Source organism: Podarcis gaigeae (genome assembly GCF_964106915.1).
Source record: "Podarcis gaigeae genome assembly, chromosome: 9".
Lineage (NCBI taxonomy): Eukaryota > Metazoa > Chordata > Lepidosauria > Squamata > Lacertidae > Podarcis > Podarcis gaigeae.
In genome coordinates this window covers 4,437,844-4,456,867 of record NC_139685.1, presented here as the reverse complement: position 1 = coordinate 4,456,867, position 19,024 = coordinate 4,437,844, and the positions used below count along the sequence as shown (strand labels likewise).

At 44.7% G+C, this 19,024-nt stretch overlaps 1 protein-coding gene across 6 annotated transcripts in view; it reads right to left on the bottom strand.

The window, feature by feature from the left end:
- Positions 1 to 886: 886 nt before the first annotated feature.
- The window catches only part of C1QTNF7 (C1q and TNF related 7), a 41,445-nt gene continuing 23,307 nt past the window's right edge, over positions 887 to 19,024 (bottom strand). For 4 of the 6 annotated variants that reach the window (XM_083698449.1, XM_083698446.1, XM_083698450.1 and 1 more), the window contains exons 2-3: positions 2,545 to 2,790; positions 887 to 1,911 (exon numbers count right to left, since the gene is read on the bottom strand). In XM_083698449.1, the coding sequence (XP_083554575.1) occupies positions 1,280 to 1,911; positions 2,545 to 2,782 (870 nt within the window). In that variant the 5' untranslated portion in view covers positions 2,783 to 2,790 and the 3' untranslated portion in view covers positions 887 to 1,279. Of the gene's footprint in view, positions 1,912 to 2,544; positions 2,791 to 3,130; positions 3,305 to 19,024 lie in introns of all 6 variants that reach the window. The other 2 variants (XM_083698448.1, XM_083698447.1) reach the window with 1 other exon arrangement.

Sequence of the window (19,024 nt, the reverse complement as noted above, 5' to 3'; positions counted from 1 at the left end):
CTGTCTGCTTTCATACCCTGCTGGCCAGCAATGCATTTAATCTGGCTGCGCCGAGCACCCTCAGCATCATGTGGCAGTTAAGGCATTGAAGTGGTGCATCACCCTGTCTTGAACCAGTGGCAGATTCAAGCATCTAGTTGGATACTGTGAGAGCAGAATCTGGATGGGCCATTGGTCTGCTCCAGCAGACTCATCTTATGTTCTTATGTATAATATATGCAGGGATGCGAGTGGCGCTATGGTCTAAACCACTGAGCCTCTTGGGTTTGCCAATCGGAAGGTTGGCGGTTCAAATCCCAGCAACAGGATGAGCACCTGTTGCTCTGTCCCAGCTCCTGCCAATCTAGTAGTTCGAAAGCACACCAGTGCAAGTAGATAAATATGTACTGCTGTGGCGGGAAGGTAAACAGCATTTTTGTGCACTCTGGTTTCCATCACGGTGTCCCGTTGCACCAGAAGTGGTTTATTCAAGTGCTACACATGACCTGGAAAGCTGTCTGTGGAGAAACGCCGGCTCTCTCGGCCTGAAAGCAAGAAGAGCGCTGCAACCCCAGAGTCGTCTTTGACTGGACTTAAACGTTTTTACCTTTTAATATTATATGCTTATGTGCAGCTTAACTTAGGAAACCTGGCCTTTATAAACACACATATATTATGCGTGGAATTGTTTGTAATTTTAGCTGCTTGATGAGATTAAGGCTCGGTATGGGAATTTGAAAAAAACTGTGTGGATACATTTGGCTTTGAGTTTTCCCAGAAAATTCCATTCCTATTTGCAACACAGGGTGGCAATTAAGGTGGAGGGAAGGCATACAGGAATCAGCTTGCACACTTTTCCAAGTCTTGACTGTTGTCAAATCATTTCAAAGAGTGAACAGCAGTATAATTGCATTTACAATTTTTTATTGCATTACTTTATTAACACCTCCCTTGAACCATAAAAGTATTTACCACAGATATCATTTATATTTAGCTTTACAGAAATAGTAATCCAGTCATTTACTCAACATATTTTATATAAAACTGCATGTACATTATCATACATTTGCTTAAATATTATAAGCATGGTTTCTGAGAGGACTGTTATGTACATCGACTTAGTAGAACCATCTGCTTAATAAAAGCAGCAGCAGACAGCATCTGTTACTGCAGGAGAAGTCTTCTGCTTCAGAGGCCTCATCAGTAAAACAAAAATCCTTCCTTGATTTGTCTCAGTAACAGTGCAGGCCAGATTCTGTTCATTGTCTTGTGTTCACTTAGAGGCCGCTTATCTCCAGCCTCACAGTTCATCTTCATCTGATAGGGAGTCAAGATAGTCTGTATCAACATACAGGAGGAATCCTGAAAACAGACTGTCTGCCCACGTGGGATCGGCAAAGAGGCCGTTCTGATCCGTGTAGAAGATCTCAAGCCAGACCTCGTCCTCCGGCTGAAGGTACATCACGGTGGACCCGGAAGCAACATCGTGGTTCCCTGTGTTGGCGTCAAAGGTCTTTATCCGGAACTTCCCATTGTGGACCAGGCCAATGGCAAGGTGTTTGTTTGCCAAAGTGATGTCATAGGAGAAGTAATAGATCCCTGGGATGGCGCATATGAACTTCCCGTTCGAAGGGTTGTAATGCCCTCCTTCATTGAAAAGGACTTTGTTGAAAACAATTGGCAGCCTTTCCTCCGGGTAACTCGTCGTGATCCCAACAGAAAAGGCGGATTTCAGAACTATTTGCCCACACTTGCAGGTTCCTGGTAAACCTGGCTTTCCTCTGTCTCCTTTCTCCCCCTTGGGACCAACGGGACCCACGGGACCCACGCTGCCTTTAACACCTCCTGACCCAGTGGGTCCTTTTTTGCCAGCTTCTCCTTGGTCTCCTTTCTCCCCAGCTGGTCCTACAGGGCCAGTCTTTCCTCTTAAACCTTAAAAGAGAAGAAAGTCACTTAAATCCATTGTTTTCAAAGGCTCTAATATGTGACTTAGTTGGCTAGCATCCAGTTATTATTAAACACACAAATAATCCAGGATTGTTAGATACAAATGAAGCGCACAACCAGTGGCAATATAGCTTTAAAGAATTCTCTTCCTTTATTTGTCCCAGGAATATATTTCTCTGATAGCAGGACTTCCACTGTCTCCACCAAAATACATGGGCTATCAAAGTATACAATGTGAATCTTGCCTGTTTTTTAAATTAAAAATATTCATTTCCAAGAGAGCAAGTTAAGTTTAGTTAAGAGCTGCATCAAGAAGAATTAACTGAATGGAAGAAATGCAATGAACCCCTGACAATCAATACAAAATTCAACAAATTTGAATTATGTAGTGTTGAATACTTCCAGTAAAGCATTTTACAGGGCTGGCATTGGAATCTAGGGGTGGTATTCAACTCAGAGTAGACCTACTGAAATAAATGAACCTAACCTAGCCAGGCTCAATAATTTCCTTGTGACTACATTGAGTAAAACTTAGCTGAATACCACTCAGTATTATAAAATGGTTTTGATAGAGTTTTGTTTTTTTAAAAAAGAAAGAAGAGAGTGAATATTCAGTACCTGGGTTGCCTTTCTCGCCCCTTTCTCCCTTCCTGCCATCTCGGCCATCTCGTCCTGGGATCCCAATGCGCCCGTGAGGCCCAGGTAATCCATTATCTCCAGGAAGACCTGCAGCACCTGGCAACCCAGGTATGCTACATACGTATCTTGTGGAATAATGCTCGCCTTTAAACTGGCTGAGAAGAGGCTGCCCACTTGTACAGATGGCCAGACTTGTGACACAGAACAACACAAACATCTCTGGTGCTGAAAAAAATGCAAAATGTGCAGACAATCAATTCATCTTATTTAATTCAAACTTTAACAGTAGTTGATGGGCACATGTTTAAAATATGTGCATTTATACACACATATAGGTACATAACAACACATTTTAGGTGCGCACAAATCAAAATACACAAATTATGTACATCTTTATGTTCCATCAGTTAGGGTTCTCCTTGATGGTTTTATGAAAATAATTAATTTCTAAGCAATTCCTTCTAAGTAAATGCGCTAAAGCTTAGGCTGTAAGCATCTTACCAATAGACTTTGTTTCAGGCAGAAAAAAACACCTAAATATACTATACCAATCTCAATAGCATACCTTATTTTAGAAGACCAAATTATGTGCAGTTGCAGGAGGCCCACCTACTGTATTTGCTTGGCAGGCAATTTGGGCCTCAACCTTAAAAGCGTTATTTTCCATGGGCAATTTCCCCCGGTGCTCTTGCGAAAATATATATCTTGCATTAAGAAAAAAGATTTGACAGCTCTGCTCCTGAAAAACATTACATGTGTATGACTATGTGGCTTGTGACAACCAATTAATTTATGCCAGCTTTTACTTTTGGAAGAGAAGTTTATGCCTGGCAATACAGCAAAAGGATGGGATGGCAGGGAACAGAAAATTGACAGAAAATCCTCGCTAAGTCATCTGGCAATCTGCAAAACACAAGTAAACCATTTCCATTTTAGGAACCCATAAATAACATGGTGGCAGGAGGGTTGTGGAAGAGTTAGCAACTCCCACCCACTTGTTCGGGGCTGGCCCAAGAGATTTTGCTGCCTAAACTGGAGTCAAGTGGCACCCTTCCACACCATATGGCCTCAATTCTTGCTGTACCATTCAGACACCAATTCCTGTCTATGCTCCATGACGCTGCCTGAAACCAGTTGCTTGACTCTGCTGCCGGGCCAGTGTAGCCCTGCCCCACACAGCTTTCTTCTGCTGCAAACTGCACCCTGCCCACTGCTCTGCAGCTGTTAGGGTGTAGCAGGGTCCTCAGCTAAGCATCTTCATGCACACATCCAGCTCAGCCCTAAGACACAGAGCAATCAGCCGCCTTGCAAACTTTGCCAAAGCAAGAGGTGACATTTTGCCTGCATTTTGTACATGATGCCAAGATGAAATACAGAAATATGAATGTAGCTGGATGTTGTTTTCATTGTTTTCCTTTTCTTTCTGTAAAATTGACACTAAAATAATTAATGTATGTGCCAGCAAAAACATTACAAAATACACACCGTTTACTAGAGCCAACACAATCTGTCAAGGATCAACTTGGAGAAATGCTGAACAGCTTGTAGAGCAACCTTCTGCATAATAACTTCTATACAATTCACTGAGGCCATGTAGCTGGCGCTGTGGTCTAAACCACTGAGCCTCTTGGGCTTGCGGTTCAGAAGGTCAGTGGTTCGAATCCCCATGACAGTGGTGAGCTCCCATTGCTCTGTCCCAGCTCCTGCCAACCTAGCAGTTCAAAAGCACGTCAAAGTGCAAGTAGATAAATAGGTACCGCTCCAGCGGGAAGGTAAATGGCATTTCTGTGCGCTCTGTTTAGTCATGCTGACCACATGACTCAGAAAATTGTCTGGACAAACGCCAGCTCCCACAGCCTTAAAGTGAGATGAGTGCCACAACCCCATAGTCGCCTTTGACTGGACTTAACCATCCAGGGGTCCATTACCTTTACCGTTACCTAAACCAGTTGGCCTTGATGAGACCACATACTTTTCATAGACATCAATTTAGCCCCAGAGTCTGCCTCTGTGGTTGTGTGTTCATGTGTACTGTACCATTACAGTAGAAAAGCTAAGAAATACTGTTGTGAATGTGTTCAGACATGAACCTATCACCACCATCATAACATACTCTCCAACATTTATCTGCCGCAAATAGGATCGCCCCATTCCATAATGATCATTTTGCTATTTATACCCCACACATCTTACTGGGTTGCCCCAGTCGCCCAGGGCAGCTTACAACATGTATAAAAACATAATAAAACATTAAACATAAAAAACACCCTTCCCTATACAGGATTGCCTTCAGATGGTTCAGGGGTCGGATAACACCATACCGTTAACTGAAAATAGGGACATCCTAAGGAAAATCCCCGCGACGGGGTGAGCTCCCATTGCTTGGTCCCTGCTCCTGCCCACCTAGCAGTTCGAAAGCACATCAAAGCGCAAGTAGATAAATAGATACCACTCCGGCGGGAAGGTAAACGGCGTTTCCGTGTGCTGCTCTGGTTCGCCGGAAGCGGCTTAGTCATGCTGGCCACATGACCTGGAAGCTGTACGGCGGCTCCCTCGGCCAATAAAGCGAGATGAGCGCCACAACCCCAGAGTTGTCTGTGACTGGACCTAACAGTCAGGGGTCCCTTTGATGACGATGATGACAACTACTACTATTACTTACCGTAACTCACCCTTCACCATAAGATTCCAGGGCAGGTTACACCAATTAAGGCACAATATTAAACATTTTAAAGCAACTTTAAACCACAGAAATAAGGTGTCTCTGTTATTATTAGCCTCTAGGCTCAGGTAATGGGGGGTGGGGAACCACAGCAGAGGGGTGTGGAAGGGGGCTGATTCAGTGGCAGGTATGCCAACTGTATGGGGCTGAGGTCTCTACATCCCCCCCATGTCATCTAGGATGGGGCTCAGCTCCCCTTAATCTTGGGGGGGGGGGGGAGAGGATGCTTGGTGGGACGTTGCCCTGGGCCCCACAGCATCAGGAGACAGTGCACAGACTAGCATGACCTGGCACATGGACTGGACGGCCACTCCTGATACAACAGTTCTCCCGTGCAACACGTGTGACATCATGCACATGTGTGACTTCAAAACACCCCCCCCCCCCGTTGGACGCATCTCAGGCCTGTGTTCATTGGAGAACGATCCTTTAGGCCGAGGGCCCACCCATGAGGCGGACTGAGGCAGCTGTCTCGGGTGGTGGAATCACACGGGTTGGTGCCCCCACGGGTGCCCTGCTGCCCCTGCCAGAGATGTGGCAGTTTCTGGCCAGATCTCACAAGACTTTCACGAAGTCTCGTGAGATCTCGTCAGAAGCCGCTGCTTCCAGTAAACAGAGCAGTGGGGAGGGAGGGAGCAGCAGTGGGCAGGAGCGGCACCTTCCCATTTCGCCTCAGGCAGCAAAATGGGATGGGCCACCGCCTGCCTTCAGGACAAACAGCACTCTCCCAATTAGCTGAAACTGCCCTCAGTCAGCACCCACCTCTCTCCTGACTTACAGCCAACAGTCATTGCCTCCACTGAGGCATCTAATCATAAGCCTGCATTTTTTATCAAAACTTATATGTTTGATCAGGGCTTGTATTTTAAAATGAGCTTAAAGATTTTCAAATGTTTCATGCCAGGCAGAAGACTAAAAAACCTTGGCAAGATGTTTTTCCTCCTAGACAAGGGGCCCCCCTGATTTATAGCAGAAAACAATTCTCAAAGTCATAAAAAGCGAATTACAGGCTGAGAGCCAAGGTTACACTGACCCTACAAATTAAGGGTTGGTAAATAGTAAAATGAGCCATATCTTCTTCCTAAGGTTAAAAAGGCCAAGAGCAAATGGAAAAGAAAGCAACTGGCTTGGCTGGAGAAGATAGGTTTCTTCCTATCTTATTTTGAGGCTGGAAACTGTTCCTTTTCACTTTGAGAAGGTTAATTCTTTTAAAAGGCTACCTATGATTATGTATTAAATATATTGGCTTAAATGTAATTATGCAAAGGATCTAGAAAGAAAGAAATGTTAAATTCTTATTTCATAGAGTCATATTGCAATAGGAGACCAGAGGGGCAAATGAGCCCAGCCTCCTGCCAGACAGGAGACGCCATCGAGCACTCCTAATACAGTGGTGCCCCGCAAGACGAAGGCCTCGCAAGACGAAAAACCCGCTAGACGAAAGGGTTTTCCGTTTTGGAGGCGCTTCGCAAAACGAATTTCCCTATGGGCTTGCTTCGCAAGAAGAAAGCCCATAGGGAAATCTCCGGGGACCTCTTTTAAATGCTAGCGGTGGGGAGCAAAGCCTTCCCCCCCCCCTCCGGCCTTCAGAAGAGGTCCAGGAAGGCCGGCGGGGGCCGAAAGGCTTTGCTCCCCACCGCCAGCATTTTAAAAGCAGTCCGGGATAGCAGGGAAGCGCTTCCCGCTATCCCGGATGGCTTTTGAAGGCAGGCGGCGGGGGGGGGAGCAAAGACTTTCGCCCCCCACCGGCCTTCAGAAGAGGTCCTGGACCTCTTCTGAAGGCGGGCGGGGGGCAAAAGTCTTTGCTCCCCCCTGCCTGCCTTCCGGGAGAGCGGAGAAATGCAGCGCTTTTCTGAAGGCCGGTGGGGGGCGAAAGTCTTTGTCCCCCCTGCCTGCCTTCCCGGGGGCTTTTAAATCGCCCCGGGACAGCGGATAATTCCTCCACTGTCCCGGGGCGATTTTAAAATGCTGGCGGGCAGCAGCGCTGCCGCCCGCCAGCATTTTAAGATCACCCCAGACAGCGGAGAAGTCCTCCGCTGTCCCGGGGTTTTTAAAATGCTGGTGGGCGGCAGCGAAGGCTTCGCGGGCAGCAGCGCTGCCACCCGCCAGCATTTTAAAATCGCCCCGGGAGCGGAGAAGTCTCCGCTGTCTGGGGTGATCTTAAAATGCTGGCGGGCGGCAGCGCTGCTGCCCGCCAGCATTTTAAAATCGCCCCGGGAAGTCTCCGCTGTCCCAGGGGCTTTTAAAATGCTGGGGGACGGCAGCGAAGGCTTCGCTGCCGCCCGCCAGCATTTTAAGACCGCCCCGGGACAGCGGAGAAGTCTCCGCTGTCCCGGGAAGGCAGGCGGGGGGGGGGAGCAAATACTTTCGCCCCCCACCGGCCTTCAGAAGAGGTCGGGGGACAGACTGTCTCCAGACCTGGTCTGAAGGCGGTTTCCATAGGAACGCATTAATTGATTTTTAATGCATTCCTATGGGAAACCGTGCTTCGCAAGACGAAAAACTCGCAAGACGAAAAGACTTGCGGAACGAATTAATTTCGTCTTGCGAGGCACTACTGTATATGGTTGTCAGGCCTTTTGTTTAGACACCTCCAAATGAAGGAGATCTTTCAATGTTGATGTGAACTCAAGATCCTTGAAGATAAAAAGTTAAGATTAACCATCTGTTTTGGAAGGCAATAGGGCAAGGAGAGCAAGAGGTGAGCTGGTAATTAAGATTCCTTGTTGAGACACATGTAAGATATATTACTACTTATTTGTCATTTATAGATATAAGAATATATAGCTCTTTGTGTCCCATAAAAGGACAGAAGGAAATGGGTGTATCTTTTGTGATTGGTTCTAGCAAACAGCCAATAGGAATTTCAACCAGGCTGATTGGACAGAGGCAGCCACAGGAGGAGCAAGGGGGCTGGATTAAGGAAATATAAGTGCTGGCCAGAATGGCAGGAGGCCAGGCCAGAGCTTGGTAACCATATACCACTGTGCCTCTAATTTATTTGTCTGACAAATAAATTACTATTTTAATTTCTCTATTGCTGCGTTGAATATTTCATTCCAGCTAAGCGTTAACCACAAGCAGGGTGCTACACCACCACTATTGCATTGACTTCTTTCCCCTTAGTTTCTGTGTGGCCGCTTGTAGAACTCAGCAGGGAGGAGGAAGGGGCTAGGGAGAATCCCCCAGCTCTGCCTGTCATCAACTCTCTCTCTCTCTCTCTGCAAATCATCTCTATTCTTTTAATTTACGTTCATGGCAAAACATGTATTTCTAAATAATAAAAAGTAAAGAAAACAAAAACAAAAGTTTGTGCTTAATTGCTTGAGTCATTTGTATTCCTTTTATACTTGACTTCCCTCCCCTTCTTACTTGGGTCTTCAGTTTTACTTATTTGAATGCCTCTCTTAACACGTCTATGAGTTTGCTTTCCTGATTTTCCGCTATATTTTAGTATTTTATTCTTACAGCAGTTATTCTAAACCAGTCAAAATTTCAACTTCCCCATAATAGTCTTTCAAATATTGTTTGAATATGTTCCAATCTTTTTTAAATTTTTGTTTTGCTTGATCTCTTATCTGCCCAGTCAACTTGTTCATCTCCGCGTACTCCATTACTTTGGTCAACCAATCTTTTTTGGTCGCTAAACATTCCCTTTTCCAGTTCTGTGCAATCACAACTCTTGCTGCGGTGGTGGTGTACCTGAATACTTTCTTTAAATCTTTCGGAATCTGCTGTTGGTCTCTCTGCCCTCTGCCCTGTCAGGCTCCACGGGCACCAGCTGCCACTGCACGGATTGCTCCCTTGCCTCAGAATTAGGATATTTGGCCCGGTAAATATGCAAACAGGGCCATTTGGTTGGAATAAATCAGATGAGCACCTTCAGCAATGGCGGCTCACTTGTCCACCAGCCTCTCGAAGCTCTGTTTCCACAATCTAACTAATCTAACTCATTCCCAATAAACAATACTCCTTCCCCTCATAAAATTGCTTAAAGTAATTTGATCACATAATATGCAAATAATATCATCAAAGTATTTTGGCATGTAGACCTGTGCTTGAACAAGTTGGTTGTATTTTTCTTGACTCAGGCACTGCAGAACTTGGAAGTTAGCTGTCTTGTCAACTGCTTTCAAACATGTGAAATACAAATGTCTGAAATGTCAAATATTTTCTATAGCAAATACAGAACCCCTGCCAAATTTTACTTATGAAAACAGTCATTCAAACTGCGGCAAGTTCTGTTATTAAAGCGGCACGACTACAGTGAAATTTCTACATCTCAGTTCTAGAATGCTGGAGGTGGGACAACTTTACTGGTTGTTAAAATTAAAAGCAGTAAAATTGAATATAATGGATGCACCATGGGCTCTTGTGCAGTTCTCCCCTGCAGGCTTAAGGGCCACTAAAATCTGATCAGCTGTTGTAGCCAAAACAAGAATTAATGCTTTTGCTGCAGGAGGTACCAGTTAATACAGATGAAATTGTAGACCAAACAATCTTTGTTCCATACTGATGCTATAAGGAGGAATATAGAGCAACAGATCCAGTATATGACTCACAACATATGCATGGAATCTTGTTGTTGTTTTAAGCTGGTGGTTTGGCAAAACCAGCTAAGCAAAAAAATATTCTGCCATTATGTGCTTCAATTTCTCTGATTGGGTGAGAAATCCAGGGTTGAAGTACTTAGCTTCCTTTGTATAAGATAGGACTGGAGAGTTATATTCTATTTTTTGCTTTATTAACAAATATTTGTTTTATTTACAAATATTGAAGCACAATCTGTTGGAAGGGGACTCATCAAATCAGGCAGCAAAGCTGCTCATCCTGCAACAGATCCCCTCTGCCAAAGTCTACCGTGCTCCAACTCTGCACTCTAGTCTTAGTCAACACTTGCTAAGGTCTCAGCCTACCCCTGATGCTCCCTGATTTCAACCGCAAAACTGCATTCATACCATTTCTCTTTTCCTTTTATTAGATGAAAATTGTTGGCTTCCTAATAATCCGGTTTTTTAAAAGCAGAAATTGTAGCTTTGAAACAGCCAGAGGCTAGCAAAAGATTCATGGATATCAAGAAACATGGTGGTACTTTTGTGAAAGTCCCTGAATACTCATCAGTTGCCCATTTATTCACAGTAAGCAAAGCATCCCAGACACAGTTGTATAACATGGTTTTGCTTGTTACTGTCCCAGCACCTTCTCTTTTAGTCTGCGGTGCAAATTCCATCTGTATCTCTAGAAGTGTTTTCCTGAAACCACCTTCCTTCAGCTGACAAATTTACTTTCCCCCTACACAGTTTAGCATACACTTCCATTCTCACTCTAGAAAGCTGATTAAGACTAAGCTGTTGCAACCAACTAAACTTCCTGTGCCACAAATGAGTCAACAGTACCCATGTGTGTTTTGGGGGTCCTTTCCCATGCAGGTGTCAGGGAAGGGGAATCCCTTGCAGACGACCACAGTGCTTGGAAACAGACAGTCAGATCATGTATCCAGAGTGACCAGAGAAGGAATGACCGCTGGGAGGAGCGCAGAAACGCCATGGTGCATCTGTAGCAGCAAAACCGGACGCCTTCACCTGCCCTAGCTGTAACAAAACATGTCTCTCCTGTTTTGGTCTCTACAGCCACAGCAGGCACCTTCCAACAGTTTGACGTCACCTCTGAAGGTGCTTGTCTTCATTGTCTACTCAATTCTAATGCCAAAGAGTTGGCTGAGTAAGATTTCTAAGAGATGTGCTTCCTTGCCTCTTCCCATAACTAGCTGAAGCATTTTAAATTATGTATCACTACTCTTAAGCTACCCCTCCCTGCATGCACATTTTATACAATTCACATAACTTCCCTTTTCTTGGTGCAGAATTTGGGGTTCTTTTGCGTCTGCATGACCCTTGCACCAATGATAGAACTCTGTATGCTTCAAGGGGGAAATATGTGGGCAATAATGTAAAGGATGGCAAAGAAGAAAGATAAAATATTATATTTTCAGATTTGTGGTGTGGATTTGGAACACAATACTTAACATCTGGTAATAACCATTAATCACAGTAAAGTAATTACGACATGGTGGCAGAAATATATTTTTTGCATTGTCGCTTGCTAGATAGAGTGATTCATACAGACCACCAAATAGCTGGCATAAGCTCATGGCATTCTGTTGCTGACAACTTGGGCTGAAATCAAGGCAGAGACAATTAATTTTTTCACCATATTGGTATTCCACTATGTTGCCATCCAGTTCTGTGGTTATGGATTTTTTCAAAAGCCAAAGGAAACCCAACATCACTCAAACCACAAAAAGACTTGGTGACAGAATCTGCAGGACACTGAACTTCCACCTCATTCAAATGCTACAATTTTTCTCCACACTGGAGGAGGTCTGCCAAGTTAAGTGTGAATTCCAAACATTATGGATAAGTCATATAAACAAAACTCTAACAGCTCCACAGCTTTGTGGACCAGAAAAGAGGATAAACAATGAAAGTTTTAAGGAGCAAATCATTGTCCAGTAAGAGAAAAGATCCAATTCTATGCATGGACGGTGCAAAAGCAGAGCATGGTGTGGAAACAGAAACATGTCTGCTTTGGAAGGGTGCGCTTGCCCCATATAGCACAATGAAAACAAAACAGAGCCCACCCACTCCAGAACATTTGTGATATAAAACACTGCACAGCACAACTTTAGGAGGAAGTTAAGCACATGCACAGATGGGAAACGAAGCAGTATGTCTGCCCTGAACCATCTGCATGCAGAAAAAACATTGAAAGTGGGATCACATATAACTGCCCCAAAACCATCTTGAGCACAAATCATCACAAATCCACAATAAAAAGGATTTCTTAAAGGGAACGATGAAACATAATGAGGCCAATAGAATGAAACAAAGTATTGTAATGACGCCATTCTCTCCCAGATTTTGTTTAGGTAAAGGGACCCCTGACCATTAGGTCCAGTCATGACCGATTCTGGGGTTGTGGCGCTCATCTCGCTTTATTGACTGAGGGAGCCGGCGAACAGCTTGCGGTTCATGTGGCCAACATGACTAAGCCGCTTCTGGCGAACCAGAGCTGCGCACGGAAACGCTGTTTACCTTCCTGCTGGAGCGGGACCTATTTATCTACTTGCACTGCATGCTTTCAAACTACTAAGTTGGCAGGAGCAGGGACCGAGCAACGGGAGCTCACCCCGTTGCGGGGATTTGAACCACCAACCTTCCGATCGGCAAGCCCTAGGCTCTGTGGTGTAACCCACAGCGCCACCCACGTCCCATCAGATTTTGTTTAGCTAATACCTAAAATGCTTCCTCAATAGATACTGATGGCTAGAACATACTTGCCATATAAGTCACTGATGCCTATTAACTGCCAGTTATCTGACAAACCCCAATGGCTGAAGAAACCATTTTGGAACGTGGAATGAAGCCAGCACTGAAGGAGCTCGGCAGGGGCTTCAGTGCCATAGTTACTTTGGGGGGAAGTAACGGGGCTTTAAATCTGTGATGAGGAAGATATGTTGATGGGCTGCACCTGCCACCAATCAGTCCCAGTCGGAATGGTCAGTAGCCATGTATCAAACAATGTTTGGAGAGCCACAGGTTCTCCACCACCACTTTAAATATATTCTGTCTTGGTGTTTCTATGGTCCTCATCCTGCTTTGTAAATAAACCAAATGAATTAGTGCAAGCCTTCATGCTCTATCATCACAAGGAAACTGACAGCCTTCACAAAAAGCTGCTCTGGAAAGGGAGAATAAACAGGTATCAAAAGCTGAGCTAGAAATATATAATATTGGTATCCTGATCCTAAACACATTTATTTGGGTGGAAACCCCATTCTTTTCAGCAAAATAAATTTAGTTTTAGGTATGCATGCTTAAGACTACAGGCCAGCAGTCTGAATTTCTGTGTATTAAGATTTGACACATGCACAACATGGGAATGACAAGTCCAAGGCTCTTCAAAGTGATTCATGATTCTGGCACTACTAGGAGCACAACATTCTTGCATCCTCCAAGTTTAACGGTCAAAGTAGGAACACTCTTAGCACATGAGTTTGCGGGGCTAGGCATAAGATTCAAGTACCTCAGAGAAGTGGCTTGGCAGGCAATGGCTGGATCAATGCTACCTGGCATCAAAGTACCATAAGCAGAAATTGGGAGTTAGATGTTCATGCAAGCATTTCACATGGCGCGGCCCCAGATGGTGAAAACAGCAAGGCAAAGCAAGGCACCGTTGCCAGAGTGGGGCCAATGGGTGCACTTCCCTAGCTAGAGCACAGCTTTGCCCCACTTACCATTTGACAGGGGTGCTGCCTTAAGTTGTGATATAACAGCCCCATTTAACAACTGAGAGCTTGTTCTAAGGCTGGGCCAATAGAAACCACACTCAGATTTGTCACCAGCAGAAAGTGGGTGCTCAGCATGCCTGCAGACGGATGGTTCCAAGGCACAGCTCAGACTACATTCACTCCGATTGTATGAGCCATACACCATATGGAGATCATTGGCCTTGTTTTACAGCTGCATACCCTCCAACGTTTCCCCGATGAAAATAGGGACGTCCCATTCCATAATGATAATTTTACTCTTTATACTCCACACATCTTACTGGGCTGTCCCAGCCACTCTGGGCAGCTTCCAAAACATATGAAAACTCAATAAAACATTACACATTTATTTATTGAGTTTGACCAAACTGTGGGAGGCAGTGGAAGACAGGAGTGGCTGGCGTGCTCTGGTCCATGGGGCCACAAAGAGTTGGACACGACTAAACAACTAAACAACAACAAAATACAGGATTGCCTTCAGATGGCTCAGGGGGTTGTATAACTCCATACCCTCCAACATTTCTCCAATGAAAACAGGAACATCCTAAGGAAAAGTGGGACATTCCAGGATCAAATCAGAAACCGGGACAGCTTCTCTAAATCAGGGACGTCCCTGGAAAATAGGGACACTTGGAGGGTCTGCAGCTGAGACACACCCTGAAATGAATCAAGTGACTAAGGCCAAGCACATGTCTTATGAAACTATTTGGAGGTATCATTGATTTGTTTTTGTACCTGCTTTGAAGCAGTTCTGGTTTGAATAATATTTATAGGCCTGGACAATTTTTATTCCAAGAGGAGTCGGTTTTTATACATCCAATTGCTTCAAGCTGCACAATATTGAAATCTGCAATGCATTCTCCCCACCCTTTCCATACCCCTTCAGCAGAGAGGGAATCTGTGTGTAAAAGAGGAGGGAGCTGGGCTGGGAAAATTGCATAAGAAGAAACCTCATAACCTATGGCAAATTTGGTGGGGAATCTGAATAAACTGTGGAAGCTGTGAAGTTCCTCTGAAAGCTTATTGAGTTGAAGAGTTATGTGTGTGCATAAGGAGGAAGTGAATGAATGGAAACAATCATTTGAATGATTAGTTCTTTGTAAGCCAACGCCAGCTAAGGAAAGAGAGTTGCATAGGAATAACCCATGGCTGCTACCCAGAAGCTGCTCCATTGGGAAGCTGAAGAGAGCCTTCTCAAAGCATTCATGTCCTCAGTGAGGTCATGGAAGACCTTGGCAGCTATGAAGAATAAGTGGTATCTGGAACTAACCTAGGCAGCAACCAGCTAAATTGTCATCTGCCTCTGTACATGAACAGAAAAGAAAATACTGAGCATGAACGCAAAGAAAACCCAGGGCTCCCAAGCTTAGAAAACTGCTGCACTACTGCCACATTAAATATAATCTAGAGCACTGCTCTTCCACCTTTTCAGGCCTAGAACCCATATTTAACACAAACAGGCACCTGGGGACTCTCTTATTATTTTTTTTACAATGTATTTGTAGTGTACGGTGGTTGTGTTGCTGTAGCAGCTCTCTGTAGATCCCAGTGAGTAGATCCCAACCCACCCACCAAAGACCAATGATCCAAAGCCTTAAAGCCATTTTTAGACCAGGTGGTCTTAAGGAGACAATATCTGCCACATCAGAGCTGAGTGAAATAAGATCTAGGTACTAAGCCAAAAGCTGCGAGTTTATGAGTTTTATTAACACCAGGTCTGATATTAAAAATGTGAGTAGAGTTTCATAAGAAGAGCCTTCTGGATCAGGCTGGTGGCATATCTGGTCTAGCTTCCTAGTCTCACAGTGGCCAACCAGATGCTTGTGAGAAGCCAGGAGGCAGGACCTGAGCCCAACAGAACCTTCCCCATTTCCCAGCTGCTGATATTCAGAGGTTTGTTGCCTTCAGTAGTTGAAGCAGCCCTTGTAGGGCTAAGGACAACAAACCAGAGAGAACCTGCTCTTTAGGGCTAAATGGGAACAAATGCTAATCCAGAGGAAACCCAAATTGCCCATTTGCTCCAGCTGAGCACTAAAGAGTGGTTTTTCCTGTGGGAAAACTGCAGGACAATAGGAAGTATCAATTTGTTGCCCTGCTCAGGGCTTGCTTTGTTGTAGAGCTCTAAACAAGCATATCAGTAAAACATGCTATCAATGAATCACTGTATCGGAGTCTGCTTCCATTGTGGTTCAGTCCCTATGTCTATACATCCTCACACAAGATATAATTTAGCAGACTAAAAACAAGAGATTCCAGACAATTACTGTTATCCGCCTGTCTCGAAAGACAATGGAAGTTTGCACCACTAGATGTAAAGTCAAACAATTGGAGAGTTACAGAACCTTCTGTGGCTGTAGAGACCAATATGGGAGAGACATGTTATGTTACATCTGGGGCAGCTGAAGGTGCCAGGTTTCGCTGCTACAGATGCATCATGGTGTTTCAATTATATAGCAGGCAGTTGAAGAATTTGCGCAAGTATACTCAGAGGTACATTGGATAACTAGTTACTGGCATACCTCAAGCAACAAAAGCACGGTACCTTAATGTCTCTCTTTTTCTAATATTCCTTACTCAGATTGGGGGTGGGGGGGAGAGGAGACTTCAGTAATAATAATAATAATAATAATAATAATAATAATAGCAATAATCATACAGCTGCACCAGTATAAATGACAGTTTACCATGTTGAGGTCAATACCTCAATTCCCCTCAGTACCTATTTTATTTTCCTGCCCCATTCACAGTAATTGGAATCTAATTGATCATAATTAGCTTTTAATGAAACATTCATTTAAAAAAAATACACACGTTGAAGCACTGCAGCACAATTGACCTCATCGCTGAAGAATAATATACCAAGTATGAAATGAAATAGTTTATTGCAGAAGAGTGACTATAGAAAATGTTGTGAGCATAAGAGCCAATTTCTGGAGGCTAAGGGGGCTTCGGTCCCCCCCCCATAAAATATTTGAGAGGCCTCCCCAAAATTGATGGGCATTGCCATTCAAATGGCATGCATGCCCCACATCATGTGATCGATTATGCGGGGTGATGTTTACCTGCCTGCCCCCAATATTTTGTTCAAGTTGGCACTCCTGGTTGTATGGCAAAGCACAATACAGACAGCATTCCAGTCACAAACGGAGCAGCTTTTACAAAGTCTGACAGACAATATCAGGTCTTCCCCCATTTCCTCCTCATTTTACTTGGCTCCATTAAGTCTCCATATGTTGACAAGAAACTGCAGGTAGCGGCAGAAATCCGAACTGCCTCTGGGGATAGCATACGAATTTCCATGGCACTCCTACTTGTGGTCAGGAGGAATGCTGAATCTGCTCTGCTGTTGCACCTGCACATATACGGCTTAAAATCTCTCCAGAGCACCATGCAACACAGGGGCACAGGGGCAGAGAGGGAGGAATCAGTGATCCTACCCCTGAGTTCACCAGCAGAAGTTCCTTCCACTCATGTATGGGAATCTTGGGACCCAAGCTTATATTTCCAGTCTCAATTATTTCTCCCAGCGATATCTCTTTTGCTGGCTGAAGAAGGCAACACCACCACAGCTGCCCACAGGGACAGAGCCTAGCCTCAGCACCCAGCCTCAGCAGGAGTCAGGGACTGGGCAGAGGAGGAATGGTGGAAACTAGCTCCCCATCCTGACCCTTCCAGGGAGGGGGAAGAGGAAGGTTTGAGGGAGGTGGCAGCTCAGAGGCAGATGAGGGGAGAAGCTGGGAAATCATGAGAGAGCTGGAACAACACCCAGCTGACATGTTGGCTTTAGAAAGCATTCCAGACCCTCCAACTCCCAGAACCTGGCGAGCCTTAAAAGTAGGAGAGCAAAGAGCTGAAAGACAGAGGGAACGTAGCAGCACCCATAGAGGCGATGATGAGAATGATGAATGAGGAAGTGGGAGAGATGGGGGGGGGGTGGAGGTTCACTCAGGACAACACCATTATCCAAGAGGCTGGGTTCTATAGCCTCTCTCTGTAAAGATTGGAATAAAAAAGGACTGTAATAAACTTTTCCTTGTCTTTATACTTTCCTGGGCAACCAGCTGGGAGCTGCTGACACCATCCTGACAGTAGGTGAGTTGAGGACAAGGAAAGGAGGTAGGGCTTTGAGAGAGAGGAAAAAATGGGACGTGTGGGAGTGAAGGGCCTGCAATTTCTACATCACCCCACTCCATCACTATTCAGCCAATTTTCCAGGCATTTATCAAGTCATAAATCTGAGCCACCCCACTTATGCCTGCTCACCTGGCCAGCCCTTTTAAGCTACAGCCCCACGTGGAGCTGCAAACTTGATGCCGGCCCCTTCAAGGCTTGTTGCTTATTAGTGATTTACGTAAGCAATGAAGTTTCATCTTTTAGGCTACAGACTGACCTAAAAAAAAAAAAAAAAAAAAAAAAAGCTTGGCAGCCAACACCTGAGGATGATGACATCTTTCCATTGTATAGGAGATTTATTTTGGAGCTCCTTTCTTTCAGCTGTCCTTTGCTGTCTGGTAGCAGAATTCCACCTGGCGCTTGAATGCATTCATCCTCTTGCTACAATTAAACAGCAGCTGTTCAAAAACAAAACGCTGTCCTAGCAGACAAATGCTTCAATAACATACATGTCATGTGGCAGGAGGAACTCCTGTCTTGAATTATCCTTTAGGGAACCAAATTAAATCTGCATTTATTTACTGCAGAAGAAAGTATACAGAGGTGGGGGAGGGGGGGCTACTAGATTTGGCTGGCCAATCACAACCATTCCAAAATCTTGTGGGTAAAAACAAGGGATGTCTAAAACAAAGACATATATGTATTTTTGCACTGAGATAACTTCTATTGTTTTTCTGCTGCCCTCATGACGCATATGCATGTGAAAGGCAGATCCATATAAATAAATATAATTTATTCACATATTTACATCTGAATTTAGATGGAGGCAGTCCAGATCTTGCAGCATGGTAATATGAAGAAGGTCTTATTCCCGACAGCAGTGCAGCATTGGAGTCTAAGTCATCTTTCCCAGCTTGCCTTCAGCCAGCCTGCCCAAGATGGATCCCAGTCATTATTATTTTTGGCCTTCTTCCCAGCACACCTTGCTAAAGACTCTCTTTTCTTATCACCTCACACCCAGTTACCCTGGCAACCTTCCAAATCTCCTGCCTCTGTTCACACCTCAGTGCAGAGGAAGGCCAGTTCTCTTGCATTGCCAATGGCCCTGTATTGTTTCTTCATGGCCAGGTCATTTTGCATAGGTTAGCCCAGGAATTCCTCTGCAGCTTGTGTTTTCCCCTTCATATTCCAAATAACTAAATTGATTAATTTCTAGGGACTAGCCCCCCCCCCGCCCGCAAACCTAGAACACTTCCATTTCCCAGATGTACTTTCATGTGCATCCTGATTTCTTA